The sequence below is a fragment of the Camarhynchus parvulus genome, chromosome 23 (assembly GCF_901933205.1).
Source record: "Camarhynchus parvulus chromosome 23, STF_HiC, whole genome shotgun sequence".
Classification (NCBI taxonomy): domain Eukaryota; kingdom Metazoa; phylum Chordata; class Aves; order Passeriformes; family Thraupidae; genus Camarhynchus; species Camarhynchus parvulus.
Window position 1 is genome coordinate 552,911 of NC_044593.1, and position 26,046 is coordinate 578,956.

The 26,046-nt window shown below is 52.5% G+C and overlaps 1 protein-coding gene across 5 annotated transcripts in view; it reads right to left on the reverse strand.

Annotated features, from left to right (window-relative positions):
* Positions 1–1,772: 1,772 nt before the first annotated feature.
* Positions 1,773–26,046, reverse strand: part of RPS6KA1 (ribosomal protein S6 kinase A1) — a 33,777-nt gene continuing 9,503 nt past the window's right edge. For 2 of the 5 annotated variants that reach the window (XM_030964685.1, XM_030964687.1), the window contains 21 exons: positions 18,378–18,431; positions 14,493–14,609; positions 13,736–13,817; positions 13,386–13,466; positions 12,503–12,582; positions 11,793–11,899; positions 11,199–11,236; positions 10,952–11,094; positions 10,359–10,429; positions 10,051–10,139; positions 9,865–9,929; positions 9,425–9,527; positions 8,846–8,973; positions 8,281–8,406; positions 7,678–7,767; positions 7,092–7,250; positions 6,710–6,871; positions 6,327–6,403; positions 6,098–6,215; positions 5,579–5,716; positions 2,647–5,346 (listed from right to left, as the gene is read on the reverse strand). In XM_030964685.1, the coding sequence (XP_030820545.1) occupies positions 5,224–5,346; positions 5,579–5,716; positions 6,098–6,215; positions 6,327–6,403; positions 6,710–6,871; positions 7,092–7,250; positions 7,678–7,767; positions 8,281–8,406; positions 8,846–8,973; positions 9,425–9,527; positions 9,865–9,929; positions 10,051–10,139; positions 10,359–10,429; positions 10,952–11,094; positions 11,199–11,236; positions 11,793–11,899; positions 12,503–12,582; positions 13,386–13,466; positions 13,736–13,817; positions 14,493–14,609; positions 18,378–18,431 (2,151 nt within the window). In that variant the 3' untranslated portion in view covers positions 2,647–5,223. Of the gene's footprint in view, positions 1,791–2,645; positions 5,347–5,578; positions 5,717–6,097; positions 6,216–6,326; positions 6,404–6,709; positions 6,872–7,091; positions 7,251–7,677; positions 7,768–8,280; positions 8,407–8,845; positions 8,974–9,424; positions 9,528–9,864; positions 9,930–10,050; positions 10,140–10,358; positions 10,430–10,951; positions 11,095–11,198; positions 11,237–11,792; positions 11,900–12,502; positions 12,583–13,385; positions 13,467–13,735; positions 13,818–14,492; positions 14,610–18,377; positions 18,432–26,046 lie in introns of those variants that run through there. The other 3 variants (XR_004061352.1, XM_030964686.1, XM_030964688.1) reach the window with 3 other exon arrangements.

The window sequence follows — 26,046 nt, forward strand, 5'->3', positions numbered from 1 at the left end:
TGAGTCAAAAGCTGCGGTAATTAAATGTTTATAAAACACTTTAAGCATGCGAAGTGCTGTTGTAGACAAGGAACCAACAGATCTGGCAGATTGGAGCCGGATTTTAAGGCACACCAGCAAACAGAGCCCATTTCCCCCACTAGATCTCTCTTTTAGAGCGGCTAGCAGAGGGTTATGGAGGCCATCACCAGGTTCCTTTTATTATAACCAGAATAAGTGAAATCAGAATCACTTTCTTTCATATGAATATGTGTAATTCAGAAGTTTTCCCCTCTGTAAGAACTCGCCAAGCAAAGGGTCAGCTTGCTGTTCAGCTCAGGAAAGGAACTACCCCGTGGGAAACAGAATTGCTGCTACTTCTGATCTCTCACATAAAACTGGAGAGCTTCCACCTGTTACAGGTTTCTAACACCATCTGCTGTTTAAAAGGAAGATGGCATTGGAGCTCAGCAGCACTGAGAGCTTGTTTGATAAACCAGGCGTGACACTAGCAAATCTGGAATGTTTCTGTAATTGCCACAATTCTTTTTTTTTTTCTTATTTCAAGTCCTGAACATATTTTGACTTGATCTTCATTATGAAGTGAATTATTTCTTCGCTAGAGGAAGCAGAATCCCAGTGAGCAGCAGCCGAATGTCAGGTCCACAACACTTCAGTTTTCATTCCCAGCCATGAGGCTGTTGTTTCAGCACCAACACAAATTTCAAGCAGTGTCACTCTCTCCAAAGCTTGGCCCAAAGAACAGACTTAAAAATGTTTCCATAGGGGACAACCATGGTCGCCCTGGGGTATGAGGAGCTCAAAGCAAATAATTCTTTCCATTAAAAATAAAAATATTGACCTTTTGCTGGCTCACACTTCTGCTTGTGGGACAGAATAAATACTCTAACCAAGAATTCTTCTTTTGCTTCCTAATTGAAAGAGATACAAACTTTTGTCCCAGGAAAAACAACAGAATCCAGGAGCTCATTACACATTTAAATTGAAGGGCTCACAACTGCTGCTCTTAGTTTTGATTGCAGATATTGATAATAACAATTTTTTCTAAAACAAAAAGACTTTTCTCCAAAGGGGTCCTTGGCCATTCACCCTGAGGCAAGCAGGGGTTTAGACAAAAACCACCCAAAACCACAAAATCTAACACCAAACAGAGGTCTCAGCTCTGGGATTCTTCTCCAGTGTGATCCCATCAGCCCAGTTACAGCATCACCCCCACCTCTCGCATTTCTCACCCCTCCACACATCATTTAAAGTCAGTGGCTCCTTTTGTGAGCAGCCGGCTCCTCACCCCGGCACTTTCCCTGCACTTCGACAAAAGAGACCTTTTACATGTCAATTTATTTTCAGACAAGCATATCTGAAAGGGAGTTTCCCTCCGGAGTCGAATTAGTATTAATGGCAGGTGTTCAGTGGCACACAAAGGGAGGGAGGCTGAGCCGAGGCACTAAGACAGCTTGATGTTTTAATAACCAGAGGCAAGGAATGGAGTGGCAGTGGACCTGCGGCTTCCCCGGCGTGAGTGAAGGTTTTATTCAGAGCCCCCATGTACTGCCGAAAGAAGACCTTGAAATATTTTAAATGTTTTCTTTGCCTTGAAAGAGGGATTAAATTGTTGAATATTCCATGAAAGCGCAGCATCCACCCCACATCCCGTGGAACTCACTCGCAGTCACTGAGTGCTTCCGAAGCCTCCCGCAGCCTTGGGAAGCGGCCGTGGCCACCACGAGGAGGTGGTGGCACCCAGGAGGCCTCCAGCTGCACAGTTCACCATCCACCAGTGCCTAGAGATGCTGAAAAAAGAATTACATGGACTAACTCAGAGGTGGGAACTTGGAGAGGAATTTGCATTAAAGTTTAAAAAGTTAAAACCACAGATCAGTTGCTCAGGGAAGTTTCACTATGAAAGAGAAGATGATTGCTGGGAAAGCTACTGGCCTTCATTTTTAAACTGAATCTTGATGGGAATATTTCCCAGGCCAAAAGACATTTATTGATGCCCTGGTGAATTTGACAGAGGTCAGCAAGGGAAAGGCACAGCTACACAGTAGGAAAGAAGGGAAACATCCTCTCAGCTGGGTCAGCCCCTGCAACAGAAAAATGGCTGATTTATGCCCCAAAATAGGAAAGTTTAACCTGTATTATACAGAAACAGTATTATATAGAGCTGTTCAACATTATTTTCAGGCTCCTTGACTGTGGATCAATATGTTTTTTCTGCAGAGGTTATTTCCAGGTAGACTCAGCAGTTTGAGGCTGGATTCCGGGATTTCTGCTCCCTTGAGCTTTCATTCAGACCTATTCAGGACAAAAGCTTAAAGATCAAATCCACTATTAAATACCTGAACTAACAGAAATAGCTTTCCTTGTAAAGATGTCCTTATGTATGGAAGTTAAATCAATTTTTGCCTCTTTTAAAACCAAGACAATTTGTGATATCCTCCGTATCCTCTTTCTCCCAAGTTACAGCTGAATGACCCCAAACTCCTGTAAGAGCAAATCACTTGGTCTCTCACCCCCGCCAGTAGGCATTAGATACCCAACTTTTACCTCAAATAATGCAATTTCAGTTATTATGACAACAGTACTTTGGCAGAGGTCAGGACAAAACCGGAAAAGGAAGGAGAGAGCCCAATTCATCACAAACACCTACAGCCCTCATATACAGAAAATTCACAAGTCCAATTTTATTGAGCACTGCAATTAAAAAAGTAACAGCACTTGGTTGATCTGGAACTAAAAATCAAGGCTTATTTTACTTATGGATAACTCAGAACAATGCAGTTAAAAGCCCTCTGGAGAGGAAGGTGTAGCCCTTCTTGTTCTCTCTGTTCTCCAAGGGGATGGGGGTTTCAGAAGCTCCAGCTGACCAAGCACAAAGTTCTTCTGATTAGAGACCCAAGGGTGGCAGAGGGGTTTGATGCTCCTGGTTTTGGGGTCTGACACCCCAGGTATCGTCTCATGGCCGGGCAGAACCTGCAGCAGCTGAGGGCTGCTCTCCCCCTGCCCACACTGATCTGCACCTGGTTGTCCCCACACCCCTGACTTGTCCCCAGCTGGCCTCACACCAGCACATCACAGGGAGGATTTAGCAAGGGCTGTAATGTTTTTCCTGACTAATATTTGAAAACATTTGCAACTTCATACAGATAAACAGTTATTCCCCAAACCAGGACAAGTAATTGGTTTAAGACCCCCTAAACCCCAGGGTTTAAGAGCACTGATCCCCACCCACCCATGGTGGGTTGGCATCCAACCTATCCACCACTCCAGACCTTCCCTCGAAACATAATGTAGGAAATATTCTGAAAATCTGTGGAGGTCCCTGCAACACCCAAAGGGCCTGAGCCCAGCTGCAGAAAAATGTGATTATTGTGTTGGTTGCAGGTTGCACCTACCATTTGCACAGCACTGGCACAAGAGTCACTGTGGAGTTGTAGGGAACATTATGCCACAAGTATTTTTAAGGAAGGCATTTTGGGTGGTGGAGTGTCCCCCTCCCCAAATCTCAGCAAAACATTAAATTCCTGTCTGCTGGGGTTGGTGACAATACCAGTAAGAAGATCCACTGTGGACTGGAGCTGGCCTCCTCCTCTCAGAAGCACTGGAAACTCAGGCTGCACTTGGAATACAGAGAGAAAGAAATTGTGACTATTTCAGCTTCTCAGTGGCTGCTCACAGGACCTGCTTGGATGAGGGTACAGGAGAAGAGCACTCTGCATCTCACATAATTATTTGTATGGAATTCTTCATTTTAGAGCCAACTGGACTGAACAGAAAACCAAGTTTCCTCTCTTGTGACATGATCAGCTAAAAGTAGCAGAAATTCACATGAGAATCTTTTCTGGCTCCAGTCACATCCTTGAGCTCTGTTTGCAGCCCTTGTAGCAATCCTGCTGCTCCCAGAAACTGCCACCATGGAACCATGGAGCTCTGGCAGTTCCTTGCAGGTCAGACTGGGGTGGGTATTTATTTCTAGCACAGTTTGTCTCCAAGTGTTGGTTTCTATAAGCCAAAAGTGTCCTGAGTAAGAAATTCCCCATTTCTGTTGGTTCTTGCCTCATTCCAGGACTGTTCTGGTCACCTCCCACTGAGAGAAGGTAGCATGAGAGGCTGCCCTAAGCAGCACTGCTGGTTTTCAGGGCCTGATCAAAAGCTTTGCAGCTTTTCCAGAAGGCAGACAAGGAGCACTGTCCCCGCATAGCAGGGAGGAACAACCTGGGAAGAGCGGGAAATGCCCGGGAACCGCCGGGGGTCGCTGGTTCTGCAGCTCACAGTCACAGGACGGCCCCCGAATGACACGTTTATTGTACGAGTCAGAAAGAAACCCTGAGTCACGGCTGGAAAACAAAGTTAAATTAAAAAATAAAGGGTGGTTTTGTTCAGAGGTTCCTACTGAGGGGAAGGAAAACCCCAAGTGGTAAAAGCAGCAGCCAGAGCCAGCCCAAAGGTTTGCCAGGGACAAGGTTCTGTTGTCATCCCCCTGCACAGGTGACAAACTCCGCAGTGATGGGAGAGCATGGAGATAGGAGAGCAGAGGGAAGGAATGAGCCAAATCTAGGAGGTGTCCTGGCCTGCTGAGCATCTGCAGGAGGGCTTGGAAAAAATGTGATGTGTTTTGTTCAGAGATCTGAGCTGCCAGCTGGGCTGGGGGAGCACGGGAGAGAGGGAGAAACAGAGGCTGCAAAATCCACATTACATGGAACAAACACACAGGACTTGGAGGGGAGGGAGGTCCTTCATGGACACGAGTGCTGCTGGCTGGGAGGCTGCAGGGTTGGCTTTGGGAAATGCATCCAAAGGTTTGAGGGAGGAAAAGCCCCAAAGCCTAAACCCCAAGTGTGACACAGTCTTCCAGCTGCTGTGGAGCTGGAGAGGATCAGTTCCAAGAAATGCTGTAGCAACAACAAATACCTGGTCCTACACAGGGAAGGGTGAATCAGAGCTGCTTTTTAGTGCCACTTGACATCAGTTATACATTCTAGTTCTCATATACACAGATGGATTTCTTTATAAATCGACAATTTACACGTCAAAAAAGTTTTACAGTGAAGTTCTTCAGCAAAGATAAGTCCACATGAGGAAGAGCCAGTCTTTCAGGAGCAGGAAGGCACTTGGCCTCTTGAGAGCAAGTCCCCAGGGGAGCCCCTGTGCAGACCTTGCCCGTCCCCTGTCTCCCTCTTCCGCAGGTGTGCAAAATCCGGGCTGTTCCTGCACCGTGGGGCCTCACAGGGTGGTGGAGGGGAGCTTCTTCACCCGCCTCTGTGCCAGGATGGAGGATTCGATGGGCTTCAGCTGAGGGCTTGGCTTGGAGCTGTTCAGCGCCGAGTACGTGGCAGCCATGGCGCCCTGGAGAGGGGCACAGAGGAGTCACTCCGGTGCAGGAGACTACTTCAGCCTCATGGTTTGCAAGATGGGACCAGAGCAGCCACATCCACAAACAAAGCCGGAAGCATCTTTCTTGTTTCATTAAAGAATCTCCCCTTTCTTTCCTCCCCAAAACCCCTGCTTGTCTGTACTGCCTGCCCTGGCTCACACCTCTCCAAACTTCCCTCCTGTTTTCCCACTCCAGATTTTGTACCTTTACAAGCTGAATGTCCTGGTGATTGAGCTGGCTCTGGGGTAAACTGTCCTTCTGGGTTATCCAAGGATGCTGCAGGACCTGCTTGGCTGTGAGACGCTGGTGAGGATCTACGTGGAGCATCTTTGATACCAGATCCTACAGGCATCATTTGGAAAGTCGGACTTTAGAAGATTTCATAATTTAAATGCAAAAAAACCCCACCTGTGTATGCCCCCAGATTAGGATTTAAATGCAGAGGCCAAGTTTAAAGTCCCCAGACATCAATGTCTTTTTGTATGAAATATGTTTTTGGCAGGCCTGGGGGGTAGAACACAGAGCAAACCCCACATGGGTCAAGCACGAGGTTGGTTTTCCATGCAAATATCACAGCCAGAGCTGAAACAAAGCTGCTGTGAGGAACTTGTGTAGGGTAGAAGCTGCAGTGCTGGTTTTCTTCTCTCTCTTGTGTGCTCCCTCCCCAACCTGCTCTGTATTTGCCTCACAGCAACCCCAATCCCAACAAATACCAAACCCTACCTTGGCCATGTCAGAAATAGTGTCCCAATTGCCCCCACTGATGGAGAACTTCCCCCCTCCTATCCGTGTCAGGATCTCTTCCGGAGTGTCACTGGGACCATTTGCAAAGGGAGTGCAGCTGGGGAGAGAGGAGAGAGCCCTGGATTTACTGACCCAGGCAGAGGAGAGGCACAGCTGTCCCCACAGAGCACACTGGGGACAGGGGTCACAGCCCCAGCCACTGCCTTACCCTGCCAACATCGTGTACAGCAGCACCCCCAAGCTCCAGATGTCACAGCCCTCGTCGTAGCCTTGGCGTTTCAGGACCTGAACACAACAAGCAAAGGGAAAAAATTATGTTTGCTTCCTGTCACTGAGCTCATTTCAGAAGAGGGGCTTGACCGGGGTGATGTCCATATGCAAAGCTTCCAGAGCTGGACAGAACAGCAAAATATGGGACTAAAATATCAGGATTCAAAATAGATTCATTACTACAAGTGGTATTTCTGTAATTGCCTCTTCCAGGGTGGGATGGTGATGGGAACAGAGCAGACCCACTGTGCCAAGTGGGAACACAGGTTAGGGGAGGGACAAGGGGACTGCTGGAGGGTCTCAGGTCAGTAGGGTGCTCACCTCGGGTGCCACGAAGTTTGCTGTGTAACAGGGGGTCATGAGGAGCCCGTTCTCAGCCCTGAGCTGCTTGGCAAAGCCAAAGTCACAAATTCGGATGCTCTCAGGGTTCCCTGATTTATCCACGTAGAGGATATTGCTGGGCTTCAGGTCCCTGTGAACCACCTGTGGAGCCAAGAAAGGGCTGTGCTGGTACCCCATGTAGATAAAGGTCTGAAAGCTGCCTGAGGTCACTCATGCCCTGCTCTGGCCCCACATCTGCTTTACCAAGAGGGCAACGCCAGCAAGAAATAATTGTCATGGTGGGCAGAGTTACTCCCAGGAGGAGAGGGAGCACAGAGTAATGCCAGGGAGCTTCCAGGAAAACAGTTGTGACCACACTCACCCCTTGGGAATGCAGATACTCCACTGTTTTACAGATCATGTGCAGGACTGAACTGGCTTCTCTCTCTGAGAAAAATTTCTGTCTGAGGATTTTATCCAGCAGCTCCCCTCCCCTCATGAGCTCGGTCACCAGGTACACGTACTTCCCATCATCGTACACCTGCCAAAGAAAACATGGGTGGAGTAATCAAAATGTGCTTCCACAGCTTCCCTTTTGTACTCCCATCGCCAAGGAGCAGACAGAGGTGGCTCTGGGGATGCTTCCCCACCCCAGAATCATGGAATATCCCAACGTGGAAGGGACCCACAGGGATCACTGATCCAGCTCCTGGCCCTGCCCAGACACCCCAACAATCCCACCCTGGGCATTCCTAGCAGTGCTGTCCAAGAGCTCCTGGAGCTCTGGCAGCCTCGGGGCCGTGCCCATTCCCTGGGGAGCCTGGAGGGTGCCCAGCATCCTCTGGGGAAGAGAAACAGCAGCACGTGGAGCTGGGTCACTGGGCTGCCCCTGCTGGGGCTGAACTCTGCCCCCACCAGCCTGCACTTCCTAAACCAAAGCACGGGGAAGTCTCTCAAGCCACACTCACATCTTTCAGGGTGATGATGTTTGGGTGCTGCCCGTACCGCAGCAGGATCTCAATCTCCTCAGAAGGGTCTCGCTTGCTCTTGTCAATTACCTGCAAGAGTAGGCACACACTGCAGCCACCACAGATGGGGAAAGGGCCAGGACAAAGCACACGAGCTGAGTTTGGAGCCCTGAAGAGCTCCTGTGCCATATCCACTCTGTTCCCTCATCTCTTTAGCTCTAGAAATACTTAAGTTGCTTCATCAGTTCTGTCTCCCCAACCCACAAATTTTTATGTCTTTTGTTAAGACCTGATGTAGCCACAACTTTGCACAGGAAGATGAGATGCTCTCCTCCCTCTGAGGGAGGAGGACGCTGCTTCCCTGCTATTCCTAGGGAAGTGCAGGCACCTGCAGAGCAGCACAGAAATTGTGTTTTAGATCCTAGATGAACCTAAAGCTCATCCTGTTCCACCCTCTGCCAGGGGCAGGGACACCTTCCACTATCCCAGGTTGCTTCAAGTCTGGTCCAACCTGGCCTTGGACACCTCCAGGGATGGGGCAGCCACAGGTGCTCTGGGCAAAGATGTAACAGGGGAGCTCGGTTGGGAGGGCAGGTCCCGGACCTTGACTGCGTACTCCATGTTGGTGGCCTTGTGGATGCAGCGTTTGCAGACGGAGTAGGAGCCGACGCCGATGGCCTCCTTCACCACGTACCCATCGCTGAACTGGACGTTCTTGCCGTGCAGCTGCTGCCAGGGCACAAAGGACAGGTTCAGGGAAGGGTTTGTGCAACATGATGAGTTAACTGCAGCACAGAGAGAGCTGTCAGACTGTCTGCTACATCCCACAGCTTCTCCTCCTGGCGGGGAGCGGGAGGAGAGGAGAACAAGGCAGATATAGGTCAGTGGGCCAACGCTGCCTGCATCAAGCATGGTGCCTTTGCCTTTGGTTGCCCAACCCACAGGCATTACAGACCCCCTGCCAGCACAGATCCATCTGGGGACAGGAAAGCCACAGCCCCACACTGGCCTGACAGCCTGTGCAAAATGTGACAGTCAGTGGTGATGAAAGAACAGGAGGCAAGAATTCCAAAGAGGACTGCCTCAGGCTCCAGGTGGTGCAGAGGTCCTGCAGACCTGGAGCATCCCTGCACCTCCAAAGAGCTGTTCCTCTGTCCCCATTCCTTACCTGCACAACCGAATTCAGGGCAGGCTGGGGAGGGTGGACTTTGCCATCCTCCATTAACCCGGTTGCCACGAAACTGAAGCCTCGGAAGAGCTGATGGGCCCCTGCACTCGGGGGCACACCCGGGGAATCTGCAGCAGGAGTTGAGAGACAGTTTGAGAAGGGCCTGAGGAGTAGAAGCCTCCCCCTTGCTCCCTGGAGCTACTGTAATTTATTTCAGACAGGATCCACACCAGCAGCACTGAGTTTACCCCTAACATCCCACAGAGAATCATGGAATTGTCCAGCTTGGAAAAGCCCTCTAAGATCAGCGAGTCCAACAACTACCCCAGCACTGCCAATGTCCCCAAGTGCCACATTCACATGACTTTTAAACCCCTGCAGGGATGGTGACTCCACCACTGCCCTGGGCAGCCTGTGCCAAGGACTGACAACCCTTTTGGGAGAAGAAATTTCCCTGATATCCAGCCTAAACCTTCCCTGTGCAGAAACCTTATCCCGCTGGTGCCGGATACTCCCTGGTGTGAAGTCACAGAGTGACATCTCACAGGAAAGCTGGGCTTTTCCTCAAGTCATACAAACCTTTTGGTGTCCGTGACGTGAACTCTGTGTCAAAATAAAAGGTGTCATCTGGCTGGCCCACTGCAGGCTTGAAAGGGGGTTTGATTTCCCTGCGGTACAGCTTCTGCAAAACACACAAAACCCAAAAAACAGCTGCAAAACCAGCTTGGAAGTGCTCCCACAGGCACCTTCTCCCAAAGGGTGCAAAGGCTGGTGAAGAATGAGAGCCAGGAAGAGATTTTGTGAAACTCTGTGTCTTAGCATTTTGCTACAGCTCAGGGAGGTATGAGACAGTTACATGACGGAGAATTTTGGTTTTGGAAAGGGTTACTGGAATGGATGGGGACAGGCGCTGGTGGCTCTCCCACAGCCTGCCAAGTATCAGGACTGTGCTATTCCTGCTGCTAGAATTGTGTTACTGTTGCTGAATGGTGCAGAAACTTGCTCTCTCTGATACTCACATTCCAGTCGATGGTGGAGTAGAAAGGGTGACGCTTGATCTCCTCTGCCCCATCTGGCCCAGACCCTGCAAGAACCACCACAGGTCATGTTGTACTGAACCCCCAACAAAGCCAAGGGGACAGCCAGGGAGGCAGCACAGCCAGGTGTCACAGAGAACCTCAGAAACAAAAAAAAACTGGTCTTACCTAATCTGTTGGCTGGATTCCTTTTGAAAAGGGCTCGCAGGAGACTCTGAGCCTCAGCGCTCAGGAACTGTGGCATGCCCAGTTTCGCTCTGGGGAGGAAGTTATGCAATCAGCTGCAGGTTTGAAGAAAAGCCACAAGGCATCTGTAGCACCTCCACCCCCGAAATGCACATCATCTCTCTGGCATTTACCCTGCACCCTTTAAACGGATGGCTGATATGGCACCACTTGCCAAATAACGCCCCAGAATTTCAAGAGCCCCCACTTGCAACACCCCTACTGTGCAGACAGAAGGGAGAAACTCTTACTTGAGGATGAGGGTCATTGTCTCCTTACGGTCCTTCCCCTGGAAGGGCAGTGCCCCCGTGAGCATTTCAAACTGGGAGGGAAAGAGAAGAAGGGAGGTCATATCTGAGCAAGGCTCAGGGTTGCACAGACCCCACTGCCCCTTCCTGCTTGTGAGGGGTCCCAAGCCTGGCTCTGACAGAGCTCACAGGCACGGCGAGTTCCCAGCAGCAGCTGCTGGGCTCTCGGGGTTTGCCTGGGAACGTGTCCAGGCCAGTGTCTGCTCCTGCCGGAGCCCTGGGATCCAGCAGCTGCCAGACGGTGGCACCAGATCTGCACTGACAGCGAGGGCCCGGCGCTGGGATGGACACGGACACCCTCACACACACCCCACAGAGAACTCCCTGCATCCCACACACCCCACAGCCCCCTCACAGCCCAGCACCCCCTGGCACAGCAGCCTTGAGGGACCAGCGCTCCTGGCTGGAGGCCTGGACAGCCCCTTAGGGCTCTTTGGGGCTGTGGGGAGGCCCCCGGTCAGCAGGACACACAGAGCTGTGTCTGGTGTTCCAGGGCAGGGGCAGCTGGCATTGCCGGTCCCGGGCAGGGTACCCACCATGAGGACCCCGTAGGACCACCAGTCAGCACTGTGCGAGTGGCCCTGGCGATTGACCACCTCCGGGGCCATGTACTCCACGGTCCCACAGAACGAGTAGGCTTTCTTCTCGTGGTCTATGGCCTCCTTGCTCAAACCAAAATCTGCACAAGAGAAAGCTGTCAGCACACTGCTCCAAACATTTCAAGCAGCTCTGTATTTCAGGAACCAACCTTGCTGGAGCCCAAGGCTTGGTGGAACCTCTTACCTGTGAGTTTGATGTGCCCCTCTTCATCCAAGAGGATGCTACAGCAGGAATGGAAAAACAAGTTGTTACTGTCTATGTAAGGGCTAGTGAGAGCAAGCACAGCAAGGGATGGTCTGAGATCATCCTTTGGCTCCCACAATTCAAAGTTACCTGTCCCTTCTCCCAGTGCTTTAAGCTCCACCACCAAGACAGGAGTGGGACCAGGAGCAGCTCCCTCCTCTCCACATCCTCAGCTTCACAGCAAACCAAAGGCCCCAGAGGTTACCTCCCTCTGACCCCCACATACCCCAGGCAAGGATAACCAAGCTGGAGTGGGCTCTGCAGAGCCCACCTGGTCCCTTCTCCCTCTGGAGGCCCCAGCTGCCTAAAGCTGGAGCCTGGAGACTGCCATGGATCTCTGCTCAGCCTGTGGCACACAGAGCTCCTGGCTGGAACCACTGATATGAGAAGCAGCAGCCTTGGATTGGCACCACCACCTCCCACGTGTCCAGCCCCAGGGCACCCTCCAGCCCCTCTGGAAGGTGGGAGCTGTTCCCTGACTCCAGGCTGGGCTGGATCCAGGGCTGGGATCCTGCCTCAGCTGGCCACACGTACTTCTCTGGCTTGAGGTCCCTGTAGATGATCCCCAGGCTGTGCAAGTGGTCGAGTCCCAGTGCCAGCTCTGCCAGGTAGAACTTCACATCCTCCTCAGTGAACATGACCTGCAGGCAGGGGGAGAAAGCAGAGAGGTGCTGGGTTACAATGCCAGCAGCTCCCCTGCACCCAGGCAAGACCTTCCACATCCATGATGCTCTCTCCTGCCCTTTCTAAGTTTTCCAGACTTCACCCACCATTCATGGCTTGGATCAGAACGGACCTCAATGGATCCAGTGCCAGCCTGCCATGGCAGGGACACCTCCCACTGTCCCAGGCTGCTCCAAGCCCCATCCAACCTGGCCTTGGGCACTGCCAGGGATCCAGGGGCAGCCACAGCTGCTCTGGGCACCTGTGCCAGGGCCTCCCCACCCTCACAGGGGACAATTTCTTCCTTAACTCTAATCCAAAATGACCTTCTTTTCATTCTTGTTCTTTAAGAGATGCCCATCTGAAGCTGTTGCAGGGGTGGATCTGCCACCTGTGCTGCTGCTCTTCTGCTGGAGCACAGGGCTCCCACCACACCCCCTCCTGGTGCCAGCTCTGGACTAGCAGCAGGCTGGAGGCTGTTTTCACCCTCTCAACGACTGCAAGGGTCAGTTACTTCTCCAGGCCGTAAGCAGAGATGAGCTGAGCCACAGCAGCCCACCGAGATGCCAGAGCATACCCACCTCTTTGGAAAGCCGAGTGAAAAGGTCACCTCCTCTGAGGAAATCCAAGATGAGGTACAGCTTCCCCTCTGTCTGGAATGCTGAAACATAAGCCAGAGCAGGAATCAGAGCCCTGCACTGAGGGAAGGCTCCATGGTGTTACATTAATCACTTAAATCCCAGTGGCTCCAGCTGGGCACATGCCCTGCATGGTTCCTGGGTCAAATGCAGGTAGGGCTGATGGGGTAAAGGAGATGGCCTGTCCCTGCTGCTGGAATGGGAGCTCCCCACAGCACTCTGGCACTGCAGAAAATCCTTGTTTTATGGGGGTCTGGTTCCCTTTTCACCAGTGATGCCCTCCTGAAAGGGCTATTTTCCCAGGAGAGGTGCTGGTCACCTTACAGCACAAAGCTGTCCTTGCCTTGCCCAGAGTCAGAGCATTAACCCTGCCAAACTCCAGCTCAGCTAGTTAGCTCTGCTTTCTCAGTTTCTCATGGCTTAATGTTTTAATCCCAGGGATTTGGTGTTTAAACCTCCCCTCCCAGTCCATGCACAGTTCCCCAGTAACCCTATCCCTAACCCTAGGCAGTAAAAGCAGCCTTGGGCTAAGGCTGGTTCCAAGGAAAAAGCTGTGGAAGAAGCCATGTTGTTGCAGTTTTGTGTTCCCCTTGGGATGCCTTTTGCAGCTGCAGTGTGCCTGGAGCTCTGGGCCTTGTGGTTTTCAGAACCCTAACCCTAGGCAGAACCCTAACCCTAGGCAGTCAATGCAGCCTTAGCTGGAGCAGGCAGTGGGACCACAGATCCTTCCAGGAAAGGATTTCTGTTCAGGGGATTGTGTTTAAAGGCAGCCAGAGTCTGCTGGAGCTGCAGCCCCTCTCCCAGCACCCCAGGGAGCTCCACTCACCGTAGTGGAGTTTCACCACAAAGGGATGGTTGACATCAGCCAGGATGTCCCTTTCTATCTTTGTCCTCAGTCGGTCCCGCACTGTGGGAAGACAGGAACAGCCCAGACTCAGAGAAAGGCCCTGGCCAGTGTCCTGCCCCATCCCAGCCTTAAGCACCAAGCTGCTTGAGCCAGCTGTTTCCCCACCTCCATCATGATGCTCTTAAGCAGATGAGAGAAATGGAGGATGTTTTGCTAGGATAAAGATGCTTCTCTTTCACCCAGCCCACCCCAGGGCCAGCAGTGACATTTCCCCAGTGCTCTTTAAGTCACAGAGGGTCAGAGCACTGCAGGAGGAGTCTCCTTCCTACCTTTCAGCGTCGCCTTCTTCAGCACTTTCATGGCATAGAGGTGGTTGGTGTCTGGAGGAGTTATTTTTCTCACCAAGAAAACCTGAGGCAGAAGAACACCACATTCACCAAGCACTACACACTGGTGGTAGGAGCTGGATGCTTTCCAAAGTGGCAAACCCCAGGGAGTCCCTAAGAAGCTCGAGCTTTCCCATGGGGTTTCCAGGGAAGTGCTGTGTGTGAGCTCCTCTCACCCCTCAGTTTCATGTTGCACTTTCCTCCTTTCCAGCCTTCCACACCTCCTGACTCCTGCAGCTCTTGTGGGGCTGGGGCTAATGCCTAGGAGCTGTGACTGGAGGCACTGATGCTTCACTTTACCACTGGACAATCCCAGAAGTCTTTTCCAGCTTTTCTCTGATTCTAGAAAGCCTCTGCTGCATTTGCTCAGGCAGCAGCACACAGTCCTGTCCATGCCCCACTGTCAGCTGGTAACTGACTGACACCAAGCTGATTTAATGTGTCAGCAGATGGTCTGTAAGAGACCTGGATTATTGAAATAGGTAAGAGCTACAGGCTACTTCCTTCCTCCTTCACAGAAGGGAAACTGGACCATAAACAGGGGCCAAACCCAGCCTGGGGCACACAGCAGCAGTTCTGAGAAGGGAGGAACGTGGCCAGGAACATTCCTGGGAGTCAGGAAAGTGGTTTTGTTGGGGATGGTTCCTTTCGTCACCAGAATAATTTGCCTGGCATGGCACATAGGAAGAAGTGATCTCACCTTGCCAAAAGAGCCCTGTCCCAGCACCTTCAGGAGCTCAAACTGTGATGGATCAGCCTTCTCAGAGCCCTCCTTCACATGGTGTGTGATGTTGATTTCCTGCACAACACCTTCCCCCTGAAACAGAGGGCACACGGTTGGCAGGGACTCCTGAGCAAGGGAAAACAGCCTTTTGGGATTATGGAGCAAGGACTGCAGCTCCAGACTCACAGGAGCCACATGGGAGAGAACCATAAAGGTTGGTGCTTGTCACAGGTATCAGCATCTGCGATCAATAAGTCAGGGTGGTGAGGACCAGGTAAATACAGAGCCCTCCCTCCCAACCACAGGCAGGAGCTGCTTTGAACTACATTTCAGAAGAGTGCTTAAGAAGCACCTTCCTTTTTGAGGCACTGGTAGCAAAAACAGGAGTGTTTATGCCACTAAAAATCCCACAACACAAAAAATAAGGCACTGTTGTCAAAACAGGGCCAGGGCTGGCAAAAATCAGACATGTTGGAGCCCATCTGCTCAGCAATCTGAGCAACTCTGCAACATAAGTCTTAGTGCATCTTCAGCACATACAGATGATGCTTTAACAGACTCCAGCCTTCAAGAAGATTGAGGGGAAGCCAAGGTCTCTGGCACATGTTTTGTTTAAAACACATTATTTTACTTTAAAAAAAATTAAGAAGAAAAAATAGATTTAATCAGCATAAGTAGAATAAACTCACCAAAGGATCTGGGCCAGCACAGCCACAGACCCTGAGGTGATGCTGAAACACCTCCTATTCCCACTAAAACTTTTGGACCCAAAGGACAGCAATTATGTTCAAAAATGCATTAAGTTCTGCTGTCCCCAGCCCTGGGGAAGCTGTGGCCAGCAGAGGCTGCAGAAAGCTGGAACTACGATTTATTTATTTCCCTTGCAGAGTTGGGGGAAAAAACTTACACTTTGTTTTCTAGACCTATTCAGACACTTGGTCTGGAATCACCTCATCAAAGCAGCTTCTAAAGCCAGCCAGAGGCAGGTGCCAGCCCTGCCTGTCCTGCCCAGCCCACTCCCACCCTCCAGTGCCCATGGATGTGGTTGCCCACCTGCACCGAGATCCCTCCCCTCCCCACTCTCAGGCTGGGTTTTTCTCAGTTTAGGAAGTGGCTTTGTTTCCATGGTGGGAGTTCTGCTGTCTCCTGTGCAGCTCAGGCACTCAGGGCAGGGGCACAGGAGCTCCCTGATGTTATCCTGCCTTTCCCTGGGCTCGGTGATCACAGGCAAGAAAGATCCCATAATCCCTTAAACAACACATTTTCGTGTTCCCAATGATCTCCCAGTTTAAATCAGCCACTTTGCACTTCTGAGTCCATCTGGAGGCTTAGTCCCTGCAGACAGCTGCTGTGAGGAACAGCTTCCCACCTCCAGAGCTGGAACAGGAGCCGGCCAAGCTCAGCTCCTCCTGCCAGCTCAGCTCTCCAGGGAGAGAGCCCACAGCAGGGAGAGACCCATTAGGAAGAAAATCTTCCCTGTGAAGGTCCCTGGCAAAGGTGCCCAGAGAAGCTGTGGCTGCCCCTGGATCGCTGGAAGTGTCCAAGGCCAGGCTGGATGGGGCTTGGAGCAGCCTGGGACAGTGGGAGGTGTCCCTGATGTGGCAGGGGCGGCACTGGAGAGGCTTTAAAGTCCCCTCCAGCCCAGACCATCCTGTGATCCTCCTACCACAGAAACACTTTGAGAAGCCATTTGGTATCTTGCTGACACAAGGGAAGATTTTCCCTCATGAACTCATCCATCAGCTTGGAATTCCACACTCAGGACTCTTGTGATGAGCTCCTACAGCCTGGCTGGCAGCACACACAAGTCTCCAGCACAAAACCACCTCTATGCCACCGAGGCCAGCTTCTTCCAGAGTCACCACTACAAACTATCCCAGAAGGCAGAGAAAGAAAAGCAAACCAGGGTGCCCTGAACATCCATGGGAAGCATCAGGAAAGGAAGCAGAGGGAGGTGGCAGCAGGAGGTGGCAGCAGGAGGTGGCAGTGGTACTGACCGGGCTGGAGAGCTGGCTGGGGGCAGGCAGCTGCAGGCTGCAGGGCTTGGCTCGCTGCTTCCTGTGCAGCCAGAGCATCAGGAACGCCCACACACGGGGAAGTTTGGGGTCCCTCTCCATTGTCCCATCCCGATCAACATCGTCTGGCCCCGGGAACTGCGGCCCTGGAGCGGGGCTGGGGGCTCTGCCGGAGCAGGAGCTGCAGGAGCTGCAGGAGCTGCAGGAGCTGCAGGAGCTGCAGGAGCAGGAGCTGCAGGTGGCTGCACCGGCGGCGGATGCGCAGTGGGACCAGACTCAGTCACACAGAGGGAGGTTCACGCTCCCCCTCCCCAGCAACAACACTTGTGGTTGGGGCTTTTTTTTTTTTTCAGGTTTGCTTTTAAAAAAATAATCTCACAGCTCCTCGCTGGCGTTTGGGTTCCCTGGCTCAGACAAGACACTGATAGAAACCACACAGAGTCTCCTTAAAGTGATTTCCATCTAATGCTGCCTGAAGTTCACGTCAGGCTGGGAGCTTTGGGTATTTCCACAACAGGGGAAATCGTGAGAAGCCACTTTCCTCTCTAAAACAGAAGAGAAAAACTCACAAGAACCCACCCAGAAGTGTGATGACACCTTGGAGAGCTGCACATCTCTGCTCTCCCAGTGGCACAGGGATGAGGGGGCACCCACGATGGGATTCCTCCAGGAATGTTTGGATTGGCATTCAGTCCTTTGCTTGCCTTATGCTGCACAAGAGTCCTTGCTGTGCAGTCTGGAGTTATTTATCTGAGAGCCACCCTGAAGGTCCATGAGGTGTTTTTAAGGGCATTTCTTGTTTCTGAACCCACCATGGCTCAGATTATGGGCAGGACAGAGCAGAGGTATTTAGAGGGCTCGTTTTGCCTCCTTCCCCTTCCAAACCTGTTCACCTTTGACCTTTCCATCAGGACAGACAGATGTTTCCTGCAGCAAGACCCCAGAGGGTGCTGGTAAGAAAGAAGCCCCTTGAAATGAGTCAAAAGACACCCACACAAAAGGAAATAGCCCTGTGTCAGCACTGATTTCTGAATTTCTCCTGAGAGTGCAGAGGATGGAACCAGAGAGACAAATTATGACTGTCTTGCCCCCTGTGCCCCCACCACGTGCTCTTTGAGAACTGATAACGAAAGAAACAAATGACTGAACAGCAGAGAGGCAGCAGGGCCCAGCCCCACCATGGTGCCTGCTGAGCCCCAAGGGCTGGGGCAGGTGCCAGAGCATGGAAAAGCACCTGCAGCTGCTGAGCACAGCAGGAGCCTGGTTCACACCGACACCTCCTGCGTTCTGACACAGCCCAGGGAGGGAGAAACCCTGTCCACCCTGTGCTGCCCAAGAGAAGCACCCATTCCTCAGCAGCTCCACATTCTCAGTGTGGGGGAGCAGCAAACTCCTGTGCCTGGGCCTGGCAGGAGCTGAAAAATCTCGATATGACCCAGACAATTTTTCATGTTGTGTTACCCGCGTGGGAGAGGAGCCTCAGAAAGGCAAGAAAATCTCCCCTGTACATCCACGCAACCAAAAGTGCCCGTCCTGGCTCACTGACAAGATCAGAAAGCCACAGGAGACACAAATGGCAGCACGGAAAGGGGGTTGGTGTGGGGAGGAAGGAGGAGGAGGACGATGAAATCAAGTCCAGGATGTCACGTGAGCCAGTGAGCAATAGCTGCTCTCTGCAGCAGCAGTCCCACAGAGCTGAGAGGGACTGGCAGGGGCGGCAGGCAGGGCAGGAAAGGGTTTGGTTTTCAGAGAGGTCCCCGCAAGCTCTGCTCACGCCCTCGTGTGTGGGACAGAATGCAAATGAAATGGATGAGTCTCAGTGAGATGCCCACTGCAGCTCTCCTACCTTGTCTGCAGAGTCCACCAGGTCTTTCTCTAGCCAAGTGATGTCAGACTTTGCCTGTGGGACAATAAACAAATGTCAGCACAGAGGGGCTGTGATTGTCTGCTAAAGTTTTCCCAAGAACTTGTTCAGCAAGACTAGATGAGCTGTTCACAGCCACTGGGGGTGTCTCACTGAGGGAGCCATCACTCCTGGGGATGTGATTCTGAGCCATGAGGTGGCTCCAGGAGAGCAGTTGGTCCCAGTAAATAAATTTATATTGATTTGATTTGATAAACTCAGGATGACCTAGAGGTGGGACAGGAGCTACTGAGAGGGAGAAGAGAAGGAAAAGCAAGCTCTGAGGAAGGGAGGAGCTGCGTGAGAACAGTGAGATTAGAGCTAGGAATTAACTGATTTTCAGCTCCAGAAGGACCAAATCAGATCGAGGGGCCCCTGCAGTCACCTCTTCCCCTTCCTCCTCCACACTGCTGTGCCCTTGCAGGAGGAGCAGCTGGAGAGAGTCACTGTCCCACTGCTCCAGGAGCAGCAGGGTGACAAATCTGCCAAAGCCACAGCTGAATCCCTTCCTGAGCAAAAAGTCATCACAAGACCCTCAACAGATCCTGCCCTAGGGATCTCTCCCACCCATCAGGAAAGCAGCTCCATCCTGGCTCCTTCAGAGCAGGCCCCAGCCCCTGCCTGCGATGGGGTGGGAGGGCTGGATTCCCACAAATCCCACGGATCTCTGTGGGTCCAGCCCTCCCTGCTCCTGGGGGCTCCCAGCACCTGCTGCCACCCACAGCCTCCAGAGGCATTTCCCACAGATTCCTGCACTGCTGGGAAATGAGATTGGTTTCTCCCGGAAAATAAAAGCCCAGGAAGTTGCTCCAGTCAGAGGAGGAGACAAGTTCTGAACCTCCCTGTGCCGCCTTTGCAGGGCACAGACGGCTGAGTCACCCCAGAGCAGGGGCTGGGCACAGATGAACAGGGGGTTTTCCCAACTTCCAAATACAAGTCCTGTTTTCTATTTTCCCCCTTTCTTTGAGGGAGGATTTTACAAGCCAGAAGCCAAGAGACAGGTTTGTTTTTGCTCGCGTTTTGTCACTTTGCCGGTTGAGACCGTCACATCTAAATGCAAGAAAAAAAATCCACCCTGCAAAAGCTCGAAACAGATTCTGCTCTTGGCATTTCACTTCCTATTCATCAACAACTAACCAGAAGCTGTTTTAATTTCTGTTGCTTCAACACATGCTCTGGTCCCAAAACACTCCCAAAATCTGGCAGCACCTAGGAAAGACACTTCTTAGAAAGCAGTCATACCCTCCAAAATGGCTTTTCCAAAAGAGTGCTTAATTAAACCTGGATAAGGTCTGGCTCTGTAGGATCAGGAATTCTGATTCCTTGTGTCCTGCAGAAGAGACAGAGCCCAGCACGGCAGGCAGAGCAGGTATTTTATCAGACACTTGCCTCCTGGATCCTTGGCTTGCTGCGGAAGAGGAGCCTCAGCATCTCCAAAGCTTTGGGCTGTTATCCTCCCATCCTTCCCCAGCTGGTTCCTGAGCTCGCAGCCCGAGCGGCGCCCGGAGCAGTGCGAGAGCCCTGGTGCCCGTGGTTGTGTCAGTGGGATGTATTTTGGGAGTTTTACTGAAAGGAAACGGCGGTTTCGTATGGGGAAATGGCTTTGTGTGGCCATGGCTGCACAATGCAGCAGCCAAACGAGAACACTGGGTGGCTTTACGGGTGCTTAGGCATGGAAAGAGCCATCAGCAAATCTCAGCGGGCTTTTGCAGGAGGATCAGTGCAGTCCCCCTGTCACACACGTGAAAACAGGCTCAGAAAGAGCAATTTTAGGCACTGCATAAGGCAGCAACGAGCAACTGAGAGCCTCACTAGTTTTCTTCCTCAAAATTTCTCTACCCCTGCTCTGGGCAGCACAAATGGTGATGCAGCAGGGATGCTCTCCCTGTAGGATCAGTGGAATTGCAGCTCTCCAGGGAAAGGGTCAGGAGGCAGCAGCAGCTTCTGGATCAGCACAGCAGCAAGGTGGACCTGCTGGGGAAGGCCATGAAGATGTTCCAGGGATTGGAGCCCCTCTGCTCTGCAGCCAGGTTGGGCGAACTGGGGGTGCTCATGTGGGGAAGAGAAGGCTCCAGGGAGAGCTCAGAGCCCCTGCCAGGGCCTAAAGGACAGCTGGGGACAGAGTTTTTAGCAGGGCCTGTTGTGATAGGACAAGGAGTGATGGTTTTATGCTAGAGGAGGGGATATTTAGATCAGATATAGGGAAGAAGTGTTTTACAATGAGGCTGGTAAAACCCATGGCTGAAAGCAGCTGGTCTCCTGAGAGAACTGGGAGTGCACATGTGGCTCCTCATTTTCCTTGCACGGAGCAACAGCTTGCCCATGGAGCAGCAGCTCCTGCTCGGGAGGGAGCTGGGATCAGTGGGAAGCACGAGGGGCTGCAGCTCTGCAGAGGAAGCAAGGCTGGAGTTTGTGGAGAGTAAAGGCTGCTCTGTCTGGAACTTTTTTCAAGTGGTGGTTCTCAAAAAGGGGAACAAATAAAGTAAAGAAACCTCCCCACTCACTGCCTGCCCTTCTGCAAAGGCCTTTTTTGGGCAGGGCTGGCCCTTGGCCTCATTGCAACAAAAGAATTGGCCAGAACCTCGTACTTTTGATTGTACTTCTGTGGTGGATGCTCTCCAGTGCTCCTGGGAGCCCCCAGCCTGAGAAATCCTGCAGGACACTGAGCAGAGACACGGCCCAGGCTGGGAGGGGAAGGGCTCAGATGGGGGTACCTGTGCCTTGGGGCCACGGACTCTCTTAAAAGAAAAGGGAGATTCTTGGAGCAATCCTAGAGGATCTGCAGGGAGAGAGAGGCTTCCTCAGCCTTCAACTCACTCTCAACAAGGGCAGTTGCTGACAGACAAAAGCCTCGGGGACACTGGGGCCTGAGGAGGAAGGGACACTGCGGGGTGGCTTTGAAGGTGGAAGTCCTGCACAAAGTCACTGCTACAAACACAGCCCAGGAGCACCAGGGACCTCGGGAGCTGGAAATTCCCAAGGAGGGGATAAGGACAGGGGTGGATTCCTGGCAGGAGGTTTGCAGGAAGGGATTACTGAGAGGGAGCAGGGCTGCACGTTTCACCCAACACCATCCCCAAGGACTGCTCCTGGTCTCCTGAAAAACAAAACCAACCAAAAATGGGAGAGGGAGGAGAAACCCAGAGGACACAGTCAGGCCCAGTGGGGGTAACATGGTGTCCAGAAATCCTCAAATTCTCAAATCATCAAAGCCCTCGTGCCCAAACCCTTACACAGCCAAGGCAGCTGGAGAAAGGAATGACCAGCTCCATCCTGGCATGGAAAACATCAGGAGCCTCCCCACACTTGGCTAAAACAAAAGTCTGACTCCTGGAAACACTCTGCCATCCTCCTGGGGGCAATTCCTCCCCACTCACAGAGGCAACCAAAGGGTGTAAAATTAACCTGGTGACTCCTGGGAAGGACTCTGCTGCTCCTCAAGTGATCCTGGCTCCCCACAACAGGGGTTACAGGCAAACCCCTAAAAAGGGAACACTGCCACAGGACAGGCAGTGTCACACTGGCACCCCTCGAGCACATTCCAGCAGGTGGCACTCAGAGCATCTTCAGTGTCCAAAATGTGTTTCTCATTTGACACGGGATGGGGGGAGCCCAAAGCCCATTTCATAAGCACCCACGTCATAAACACCCCCCTGGGAAGATTCAGCACCCCTGAAACAGAGGGATCTTGGGCATTGTTAAGGGATGAAGGGTTTTCTCAAGCAAAGCCTGAGGCTGAGGAAGGGAGGAGGCAGATGGTGGCTCACACAGCTGAGCCCCTGTCCTTGTGCTTCACAACATCCTTTTTGATCTGCTCAGTTTTCAACCAACTGGGTTTCACAGGGAAACCAAAATATCTTCTTTATGTCAGAAGGCTCAGGTTGGTTTTGGGATGCAGAGCAGAGAGGCTCCAGCACAGGCACCCCCTCACACTCCCCAGGCTCCTCCTGCTCCTGGCTCTATCCAGGGCTATGTTGGCAGCAGATCCTGAAAGTTTCTTCAAAAAATAAATAATTAGTACAGTTTCCCCACCCTTGCCACGCACCACAAGCTGCAACTGGCCAGGATCAGCTGACGATGAGCTGTTTGGGCTAAAGATACAAGCTCGGGCAAAAGATGTTCCCAAACTCCACGGAGACTCCCCAGTGGCTCTGGTGCTGCTGCAGTTCCAGAGCTGTGAGGGGGGAGCCAGCAGGACTTTGCACCCAGTGAAACGTGACACTGGAGAGGAGAACACCTTTAACAGCCAGGAGATAAGGGATTACTCAGTTCTGCAGCTTCTACAGAGCAAATCAGCCTCCAGTGAAAAGAGCAGAGGATGCAGCCTCCCCTTCCTGCGGCCCTGCACACACCTCCCAGCAGGGAGGGAAACTCTGCTCAGCAAATTCCAACCAGCCCTGGCTTTGATGGTGGTAAAACCAGGAGACCCCGTCCCAGGCTGTTCCAAACGCAGGATTCCACTCTGAGGAACCAGCAGCAAACACCACCTTCCATCAGGGCACGGGGCAGTTCTGCTACTTCCAGTAGAAAAGCTGAAAACTCTTTCTAGCTGAATTATAAAAGACAACATTGGTTTCACAACAAGAACCAGGAATTGTTTGCTGCCCTTGGAGTAATCGTGGGATGTGGAAACTATTCTGTATTGCAGGAACGCTGGAATTCCACACTCCTCCCACAGCACACAGGCTGCCCTCCCCTTGCAAGGCTCACAAAAAGCATCTCGGGACCTGGAAAAGCCTCTGCCTGGTACCTGCCAGGGTGGGTCTGTGCAGGCAGGGAGAACCCAGCTCTCTCCCGCCCTCTGGGAAGGTCACACGTGCAGGACATGCTGAGAGAAAGGGATTGTCACGTTTTGGGGGTGGCTGTGAACTGCAGCAGGGTTAAAAGCAAAACAAATCCTGTCCAAAACACACCCCAAGCTGTGCATTACCAACACCCCAGTGGGAGTGCACAGGGTGAGTGTCTGCTGGAGCAAAGCTCTAGTTTATCATTGAATGTCTATAAAACCATGGATGCAGCCAGCAGCCACCCCCTCCGTGGCTCAGCTGCTCCATGCGCCAGGGACAGGACCATAACATGGACATCACATCCATCCCAAACATGATCACACCCATCCCCTTCCCAAATATATGGAGATCACACCCATCCCCCTCCCAAACATCACATCACCGGGATTGCAGCCTACCCACACTGGAAATACCATGTTTTGTCCTGTTCCCCATAGTTGCTATTTTAATGAGCTTTTTTCTCCTCACTCTGTCCCTGTGGAGACCCCAGGGGTCCCCTCCTGGACCCCAAAGATGACCACTGACCCCAGTGCTGGTGCAGAGCCATCACCTCCCCCTCTGACAGCAGTCCTGGCACACTCCCAATCCATATCCAGCCTGGGCTGTCCAGTGAATCCACCTCTCTGACAGCGAGGGGATCAGTTCAGCCACAGCTCAGGGGCACAGAGTGTCCTCAGCCCCCTCGGCATTCCCAGAGCAGCTCTGCCCACCCCGGGCCTTCAAGCACAAAGAGGGTTAAACCCCGCTCCTTTCCTCCTTTTCCAAAGGGGTGGCGTTTCCCAGCTGTGCTCTCCAGGACTGGCAAGAGAAGGACCTGGATTTCACACTGCAGTTGGGAAACCCTTCCTGCCTCAGAGCTGCAATGAGATCAGCAGGAGCTGCTGCAATGCCTCTGCTCCCACTGCTGGGAGGCTGCCCCAGGCACACACAGAGGGGATTTCCTAAGGGAGAAGGAAAAGGGCTCCAGGCAAGGCAGGAATTCTTAGATAGCTGGGACTCCCCTCCCTGGCTGGTCCCCACCCCGTGGCAGCCCTGGCAGGCAGCACAGTGCAATCAGAGGGAAAACAGCTTTTGCAGCTTCACCTGGAGCTAGGCAAGGAATTTACTGCTCGTGTCCAAGCCAGGCTTCACTTCCAAATAAAGCTGGGACTGGTGAAGCTGCAGGAGCTTCAGGCAGATCTGCCCGTGTGTACAGGGAGAATCCCAGCCAGCATCTTGGCCAGCCAGGGGGCCCACAAACCCAGCCAAGGGCACTCCAAGCTCCCAGTTGCTGGGGTGGATGACCCAGTGACCCAAACCTAAACTCTGGCCCTTCAAAAATCAAATATTAATGAGTTCTCCAGGGTCCTCTCCAGTGCCAGCCCTCACCACTATCCCCTCCAAGTACAACACTCAGTAACAGAATTTCAGGGACTTATTTTCCTTCAGTGCAAGAGGCTTTCTGGAGACAGAACATGAGGCAGCTTCTCCGAACTCACCAGGGGGATGGAAATGGCAGAGAAGAAACCAGAGTGGTTTGGATGGGTCAGGGACCAAGTGGGAGGGCTGCTGGAGCAGACTCTGCTACATTCCTCGTGTGCAAGTCCTGTAAGCTGACCCCTCTTCAATTATTCGTTAGAGTCTGCAGCTCATCAGAGACTCTGCTCCTCAAACAGGCATTTATTTGTGTTTTCTAAGAGCTCAGAAGCTGCTGCTCGCCATAGCCCAGCCCTGCCAAGGACACAGAGCAAAGGCTCTGCCAGGAACAGGCCGGCAGCTGTCAGGCACTGCTGGAGCAACAAACCCACTCAATTCCTTCAGCTGACAAGGCAGAGCAGCCAGTTTGAACTCAGAGCTTTACCAGTGACAGGCTGGAAAAGCCAAATGTTAAGAGTGGCCACAGCTGCTGCCCAGTGCCTGCAGTGTCAGGGAAATTTCCAGGCAGCACCACAGCACACTGGAGATGTTCTGGATGTTCTGCTCCCACATCCTGCCCAGCCACAGGGCCAGTCTGGCCAGAACACTGCTGGCTGGGAGCCCCAGCAGAGGGGCAGTGGGCTGAGAGGGGATTTGCTGAGGTACCTGCCCGTTCCCACAGCTCCACGGCTTTCCAGGTCCTGGAGGAACCAGCAGCAGCTGTGCAAACACACAGAGCAGAGCACTCACTTGTTTGTTTTGAAACCCTTCACGTTAAGAGGCTGAGATTAGTGATGCCCAGCACTGACCAGGATCACACCACTGGATGTGGGTCCTGTCCTGCTCTCAGCCTGGAGCTCAGGGCAGTGCTGGCCTGAGAACCCTCCCGCACCTGGACCCTCACAGGCCAGGCTGGATGGGGCTGGGAGCAACCTGGGATAGTGGAGGGTGTCCCTGCCCAGGGTTCCTTCATGCAGGGTAGGACCTGTCTGCAAGCTTTACCTGGTCAGGATAAACCAACAGGAGCTACATAGACCTGGGGAAAAGCCTCATTTCTCCTGTGCTGCACTGCCCCAGCCAGGCTCAGCCTGGAGCACCTCCTGCCTGGTGCCTGTGGCAGAGCACAGCCCTCATCCAGTCTCAAAGGTCCCTTTTATGGTGCAGAGCTGGGAGAGCTCAGCTCTTCCTTCCCCAGCTCTCCCTGTGCTCTGTGATTATCACCCCAGCACAAGCTGATCAGCACCCTCAGCCCGTTCCCCAGAGAGAGTGTGGGCACACTCAGCACTGCAGTTCCACTCCTCTGCTTTTCATGATGAAGTGATTTCACTAATTGGGTGTTGTACTTCCATGTACAATTCCTCATGCTTGGCACCTTCAGGGAGCACAGGCTCACGCCTCAGCCAAGCTGGCTGCAGAGCAGGCTGAAAAAC